This window comes from Poecilia formosa, unplaced genomic scaffold (genome assembly GCF_000485575.1).
Source record: "Poecilia formosa unplaced genomic scaffold, Poecilia_formosa-5.1.2 Scaffold613, whole genome shotgun sequence".
NCBI lineage: Eukaryota > Metazoa > Chordata > Actinopteri > Cyprinodontiformes > Poeciliidae > Poecilia > Poecilia formosa.
Genome location: NW_006800552.1, coordinates 203,413 through 211,863, shown reverse-complemented (window position 1 = coordinate 211,863; position 8,451 = coordinate 203,413). Strand labels below are relative to the sequence as shown.

The following is an 8,451-nucleotide window of genomic DNA, read 5'->3' as shown; positions in this document are numbered from 1 at the left end:
TAACGAAGCTTCGAGGCAGGTAAATTTTCCTCGAGGAATTTTAGTAATCGAGGTACTCGAATCATTCGAGGAATCGTTTCAGCCCTAAATCACTTAATTACAATATTGCTTCGACGTTTTCGGAGATGTCTGCTCCCGCTGCATTAACAGCCAGCTCCCCTCGCCAGCTGTCAGCTGACTGGCGCTCCAGGTTTGGCACACCGAGAGAGAACCCATGTCTCCCAGCAAATCATTTTAAAAACTCCTGATAGTTTTCCCCTATGAGCGGAGGTGAAACACAGATATTAAGCCAGGTAATAGCTGGTTCACTAAAGTATTTTATTTATTCCTCAGCAAATGGGTTTGACTGATTAAAGCTAAGCCTTGCTGCATTTCATTTGTTTACATCTCTTTTTTGTTTGCTGCATTTCATTTGTTTACATCTCTTTTTTTGTTTGCTGCATTTCATTTGTGGTTGTATTCTTTTTTGTTTGTGTCTCTTTTTTGTTTGCTGCATTTCATTTGTGGTTGTATTCTTTTTTGTTTGCGTCTCTTTTTTGTTTGCTGCAGTTCATTTGAGCGCGTCTTTTTTTTGGCCACCGTAGATATTTGCTGGAAAGTGCAACGTCTCCCCTTTCAGAAGCCGTTGGAATTTTTCAGATAGCACTACGTGTGGCGGAATTACGGTACTGCAAATTTAGATGTGTCGCCGCCGACACGTTCCGGTCTAGCCTGGAGACTACAGTTTGGTTGAGGTGGACCGTTTGGTCAAAAGCCGGAAATCCGGCCCCCGGCCGGAGCTTTTTAAGCCCTGTCACATCTAAGGCTGTAATACATCACAAGAATATCATCTTTGAAATATCACTGTGCAATCTTTATATCGCAAAGGAGTTTTTGAAGTGAAGGAATTGTGCTATGAATTTGTATTTTTCATGCTAGTGCGATATTTAACCAGTTGGACAGCAGATCCTCACAAGACACAAAAGACTTTGCTCAAAACTCTAAAGGCCACGACAATGGAAGTGCAGATGAGAAGGAAAGAAAATAAGACAAATTTCACAACTGATCATCATTGCAATATTTATCCATCACCATCATCACTGCATTATTCTCTAATAGTTTTGAAGGGTTAAGATATAAATTTTATAGTTATATATTTTTATTTATTTTACTTAACTTTCAATATTTCTCTCCATTTTCCAAAACTTTGAGTCGCTTTTGTTTTGTTTGTTTTTTCAACATTAAAAGCCATCAGACTGCTGCACAGCTTTCTGTCACAAGCAGATAAAACAATGTACTTAGACATGTTTTATGTTTTTTAACAATTTAATGATTTTGGAATTTGGACACCAATATGTTGTGAATTCCAGATAAATGGAGTCTTGTTTTTTGCATAACCCAGAAATCGGAATCAGTAGTAACTGTTTTGACTGTTCCATGTACTGGGAGTGGCATAAAAGAGATTACTTTAATAATAGCCTTTATTAAAGCCACAAAAAGCTCAGAGAACAGTTTCCACATTTCAGGATTTTAATTTTAATGATATTTTAAAAACCAAGGCCAGAGGTTCCCATTATCTTTTAAGAGACAAACAGCCTTTTTGTGCAACATTTTCATACAAGTAACCTGAAGTCAATATAAGAGGGGGTACCCAAAAGTTTCCAGAATGACGCTGCTGCCGCGCAGTTTTCATAGTACACGATTCTGCCATTAGTTATTTGTTCAACCACGCCTTCTCAGTCAGTGTGCCAAGTGGCGTTGATGCGGAAGATTTTGTCTACCCGCAGTGAATTTTCTTGGAAGAACTGTTTTGTCCAGCCGTCGTTTTTCTTCATGGAGAAGTTTTATGAGCAGCGCGCGGCTGTTAAGTTTTGCTTCCTGCTTGGGAAAAAAGCATCGGAAACCGTTCAAATGTTGAAGACCACTTACAAGGATGACGCATTTTATCGGAGGATTTGGGCATGTCACGGGTCACTGCAAAGTTTGTGCCGCAGCTCTTGACTGATCAACAGAAAGAGCGTCGCATCGAAACATGCCGTGCCATGAAAGAACATGCCGAAACCGACCCAGAATTTTTTTCTAAAATTATTACGGGAGATGAGTCTTGGTGCTATGCTTACGACCCGGAAACCAAACAACAATCAAGCCACTGGAAGACGCCATCCTTGCCCCGCGCCAAAAAGGCTCGTCAAGTGAAGTCCAATGTGAAGACAATTGTCATTTCTTTTTTTGATGCAAAAGGGATTGTGCACTTGGAATTCGTTCCAACAGGTCAGACCGTGAACCCGGTTTTCTACTTGGGGGTTCTCAAGAGGTTGCACAACAGTGTGCGGCAAAAAAGCCCCGAAATGTGGCAGTCTGGTGATTGGTTTTCCACCACGACAATGCCCCAGCTCATACCGCCATCTCGGTGACCACTTTCGTGGCAAGAAACGGCATGGCTGTCTTGCCCCACCCACCCTATTCACCCGATATGGCTCCCAGTGACTTTTTTTTTTATTCCCACGAATGAAGAGGAACCTCAAGGGGAAGCATTTCGCTGACATAGAGGAGGTGAAGAGGAAAACGATGGAGGCGCTTGCAGACATCAAAGTAGATGACTTTAAAAAAATGTTTCGAACAATGGCAGATGAGATTTGACAAGTGTATTGCCGCTAAGGGAGATTACTTTGAAGGAGATTGAAGGAATTTTGTACAAAAGAATAAATACACACTTCAACAACAACTTTTCTGGAAACTTTTGGGTACCCCCTCGTATTATGCGCCATCATAAATACATGAGAACTAAATGAAATACATCAATTTCAAACTGACTCTGAACAGCTCTCCATTTTAAAGCTACTTGTACTCATTCTGAATACTCACTTTACAAAAACACCATGCTGTACTGAAACAGTTTTTGCCTTGTTTTCACTGAAATATAACAACCCTCATTTAAATTTAGGTTATTTTGCAGTTTAATGTATATTTTGAAATCAGTGAAATGACAGGACACATTATAGAAAATTTGAACATTTCAAGCACATGCATCAACTTGCTGCATGAAAATAATGCAGCAAGTTGATGCATTAGGTGGATACACTTTTTCCTAAAAGAAGCACAACAAAAAAGAAAACTCTACTTCAGGTTCTTAGAGATTCTCGATGGATTTGCTTACAGTAATAACAAACAAAAGAAAATCTAATTTTCTCTAGTGCATGATGAAAAATGAAAAACTGGTTCTGGCCTAATATGGATCTATTGGCCCATATTAGGCCAATATACAGAAATATCTCAAGCCCTATATGAATTGCATCATTCACCAAGAACTGGCAAAAATACTGTAAATTAATTTACAATTTATTTTTAAATTAAATTGTAAATTAAACTGTAAATTTAATTTACAATTTAATTTTGTAAATTATGTTACAAAATTATTGTAACATAATTTTGATCATATTAAACACTCCTAAAAGAAAGTAGAAAGAAGTCCCGTCTATTAATTCTAAAACTCCAATACTGAACATTGTAGTTGTTTTTGTACTTTTAAACTTCAGTAACCATAAAATGTTAACACAATGTTTAAACTGTACCCACTTGGAAGATAGATTTGGGGTGGTACTAGTAAAAAAGATCATTCCAAGGTGACTTGCAAGCCTTTCAGTTAGAAATTGGTCATTTAAGGTTAAATACAATATCCATGTCTTATAATTATAAATAGATAGCGGTTTGATGGAAAACCACTCATGGTTTCTCTCAGAAAACTTGCTGAGCCCAGTGACCGGTGCGCTGAGGTGGTCCACCAGCGGCCCACTGTGTTTTTTAATAATGATGCTATGAGTTTAGTCTTTGAGTTTCAGCTCCGTTTGTTCGCCAATACATCTAAGTAAATAATAGTTATCACTGATTGCTTTTAAGGTTGGCCAATTAAACTACCGTCCCTCTTTAGATTTCTCCAAATCTATGCTGAAATGCTGTTTGTGGTGCTGATATTCTTAAAAGCAAATCAAATTCCCCTCTAAATCAAATTCTGCTCAAGGACTCATACAACCTTGGGCCGGCCCTGCATGATGAGCTAAATCTGCTGCACTGTGCATCTCTCTGCTGGATACAGAGAGACAAACAGGGAAATTCATTTATGTGGCTTTAGTAATTCTTCCATTTTGTGCCTATTGAGTTTTTAACAACTACCAGAGAGACTGGTTTGGTTGCCCAAGCTTTATGGGATGAGTTTTTTTGGAAACCCTTGTGGCCACGCGCAGCAACTCTACCTGACTATAATTAGACAAAACATTTGATATGGCACAGTTTGATGAATCTTGTCACCGCAAAACTTATAAAGGATAAAAAAAATAAAACCAGCATGCTGCGTGACTATGAGGCGAGTGCAACAGCTTCTCCACAGGCTGGACTACTGGCCCACTAATGCACCAAGGAACACATAAGTAAAATTTATCAGCGCAGACACAGAGCTAACAGGAAGCGTGTGTGAGATGTAAATGCACACACCGCACAGAATTCTTTGTTCACGTAACCTATATTAACAATGCACACCTCTGAAAACGCAACTATGGGTAATATTTGCAGTTCACATTGAGCTGCACAAGCAGAACAAATGCATTGGCTTTTAAATCTGGCTAATACCTTGATAAAGAATTCTCCAAAGGAACATGAGTTCTCACATGGGATTGATATAAATCTCAATACAGGTGAGCTTGTGTCCAGTTTGAGTGAAAGGAGGTGCACGCAATCCGCACAGAGGTAAACTTTGGAGATCCAGCTCTGACTGTGCGCTAAGCAGCCAACACAGACAGGCACTAGAGGTGTAATTGGTCCGCTCTCCTGGCTTTGTGCTCTGTTAAATGCATCAATTATAAAGCCAACTTTCAGGAATAATTCTGCTCTGCCAGTGAAATGCTCTATGTAGCAAAGACGCTTGTAGTCAGCTGATGTAAAAAAATATAAAAATAAAAAAATATAAAGAGAATTATTTTTCCCACTTAAACAAGAAACACTCCAAAGGTTATAAATTTAAGCTTAATGCCTCAACAGCAAAATGACAGCCTGAAATAGTAAACTGCTCAAAATAATAAACTACAGAATGATAGAATAAGATAAGATGGCTATTCCTAAAAACAAAAAATCACATTTTAAAACAAAGTTTTTTGGAGGGAGGATTAATATGCAATCAAAATTTAATGATTGAACTTATTTATTTCAAAAGTACTTCAAAAGTCCCAAATATACAATAACATGTTTCGATTAAATGAAAAAATGTTTCCAGAAATATAGTTTCAGCCCAAAATGTTACATCTTATTCAAAAAAAATTTTTAATTGCTCACTTTTAGCTTTATTGATTATTTTTGTCATTTTAACAGACACTTTAATTTTTAAAGAAAAACAGATGAGATATAACACACAAAACAAACAATCATAAACCTATTTAATGTAATTACTGTTCACTGACTAAACATTCAGGGGAAGGGAAAGGTAGTAATTATTTCATTATTATTGTTGCATTTATGGGATATGCGTGGGGCTAAATTTCAGTCCATGTTACCAGTTAATCATTTCAGTTTCAGGACAGTTGCAGGAAAAGGACCATAAAGTAAGAAAATACTTTAAGATTAGTATGTTTTTTATTTTGTATTGCCAGTCAAACTAGAAATAAATATATAGTTTTTAAATGCATTTCAAGGTGATTGGTATTCTAGAGTCTTACTTTTTAATAATAAACTCAGTGTCAAATTTTATTCATAATTAGGCCACTTAAACTTTATTTAATTATTAGTTATTTTTTAATTCTAAAAAATATTTTTAGCAAGCCCACTGACTGAATTAAAATGCATATCATTAATTTTTCAATTTATTTGTTTTTTTATGTTTTGTTAGCTCATTTATTATTGTTTTCTGAATATAATATTTCCTTTTTGGGTTCAAAATTAAAAGAATTTTTCCCTTTATAATGACTGAACTGATTTTTTATAAGACTGTCAATTCCTTTTTTCAAGACGCCTTGCATTTAATTACAAACTCTAAACTTAAATACCATTTAAATAAAGCCTCATGTAAACCCATGGTTCATCAGATTTGCATACTAAGCATTTCTAAAAACTGGTCACATTTAACAATTAATGTTTTTGTGTTGCCTAAATTAATAACTAATTTTTCCAGCTTTTCCAGTAATATTATTAATTTACATTCCGACTTGCTTTACGTTTTCTTTTTTGCGACACTGCAACATAAAATGGCTGACTGTTATTTTGTGTGCACAGAATAACCTTTATAATAACTTCTGAATATTGTAGAAGTAAGCAACTTTAGCCATCAGCTGGATTTAAAAAAAAATGTTTTTGGCCCAGATCACCATCAGGCATGTTGCTAATTTATTCTCTGATGATTGAGCTGTAATTATGAGCAGTGAAACAAAGAAAAAAATACTACAAGAAAGCAATTTATGTGTTGTTTAACTCCCTAAATCTGCAGTGTGCATGTATTTAACATGATTACAGTGACGATGCATGATAAATACCATCATAAAGTGAGCAGGCTGGGTAATAAACATACTATTATGCAGTGTGGCCGTGTTGTATGGATATCACAGAGCTCCAGTCTTTTTTTTTTTTTGTGGGCCTGGGGGAGGGCCAGCTGAAGCATTGCTCCAGCCTAGCGGCAGGCAGGAAAATAAAAGCCACATAATATAATCTGAGCAGTGAACACACACACACAGGAATTTAAGATGGAAACCCTTAATCTGCACCATGCCTGAGTCAGTTCTCGTGATATTTCTCTCAATTTTTAGTACAGTTTTCAGAACAAGAGCGAAAGAGGAAGGAGGGAATAAAACATGAATATCAATACTAAAATGTCCCCTGCTTTGTACAATGAATAAATAAACCAACAAATAAAATCCAGCCAGCACTACTGACCTTGGCTATATCCTGTTATTGAAAAAAAAGTGACAACTTCACCTCTGGTGAAAACAATACAAAAAAGATCTCCATTTCTCTCCTGAATTAATATTTAAACAAGGATATTATTAAAAATACACAGCCAAACTAAAATCAATAGATTTCTGTGAAAAATAAATTAGTTGTATACTAAGTAACCACACACACACACACACATTCATTGCTCTATGTGAGAGTCCTCTGCATGTTTCTTGGCTTTTTAAGGCGGGACTATGAACCAGTTATTTCAAGTACAGAAACGTACACAATATTAACATTACTCCTTAAAAACTGCTGGAGACAAAATGTCGGGGTGGATTTGGTGATAATAATATCAATATGCTGCTTCCTATTATTATTATTATTTCAACGAACTGCTGCTCCACCTACCAGTCGATGTCGAGGGAAAAATATGTATATTTGAATGTGCAATATTGCGTCGGTAAAAATATATTTTAATAAAAATAAAAATAAAAATGGCGACGCGGCGGTTAGCTAAAAATGTGACCGAGCTGAAAAAGTTTCCTGATATTTTCAGGCAGGGGGAGAAAAAAAAAGGAGGGCAGAAATTTTTATTTTTATTTCAAGCTAATGCGGGTGGGGGTTGGTAGCCGGGAGACTAATGTCGACACGACACTCACACACAAAGAAATTAATCATTAACACGGAGAAAATATCTGCGATATTAAACTGAAATTTAACGGCTGCCTTCCAGGCGACAGCCCCGAAGAAATAACCAGTCTGTTTCGGCCTGAAAAGCACAACTATATGTTTATCTGCCACCTCCGGAGGTGGAAGAGGGGGGTTGAAAAAAAAAAAGTTGAGGCTAGCTGAATAAAGTTGTAATTGCAGTCAGACCAACTCTCGGTGGCTGATATGAGAAAACAATCAATACGACACCGCTAAATTCGGCTAAAATAAAGGCGGAAATTGACTCGATTTTACACAGACGTATGGTTAAAATATCCCCGGGTCAACGTATTGTCAAATCTGCGTTCAAAAACAGATAAAAACGACATTTATTTAGAAATTATATCGGCGTTACCTGTATTGCATTGTGCTCCATTGCAGTCCTGCATTCCCTCTCAGTGAGGCCCCTCTCTCCGGTTACACCGCCGGGACACGCCGACACGCAAACAAACGCACCACAGAGGAGGAGGGGGAAAAAATAAAAAAGAAAGGCTTTTCTTCTGTCCTACTTTTTTCTCTTTTTTAAATGGGTGGAAATGGCACGGGATCTAGGTGTGGCCAAAGTTTGCCACAAAGTACAACTCCATACGAAAATCACATTTAAAGGGGGGCATTTTTACTTCACTAACATGACGTATTTCCGACTGAAACGGAATACGAGGGCGGGGTTAAGATAAAAAAAAAATCTAAAATCGAATAAAAATCCATTTGTTGTTGCATTTACCAGCACATTATCGCAGATATCCTGAAATTGTCAAACATCTTATCTCTGTGCACTCACGTAAATTAGATTAACTTAAATGTTAATAAAGTGCATTCACACACAACTTTCTTTAAAGTTAGCACCCTTAA

General features: G+C 36.8%; 1 protein-coding gene across 1 annotated transcript in view; it reads right to left on the bottom strand.

Moving 5' to 3' along the window:
• The window catches only part of LOC103130187 (AT-rich interactive domain-containing protein 5B-like), a 32,630-nt gene extending 24,425 nt beyond the window's left edge, over window positions 1-8,205 (bottom strand). Inside the window, exon 1 of the mRNA XM_007541519.2 lies at window positions 7,955-8,205. Coding sequence (XP_007541581.1) covers window positions 7,955-7,975 — 21 coding nt within the window. The 5' untranslated portion in view covers window positions 7,976-8,205. The remainder of the gene's footprint in view (window positions 1-7,954) is intronic.
• Window positions 8,206-8,451: the final 246 nt, after the last annotated feature.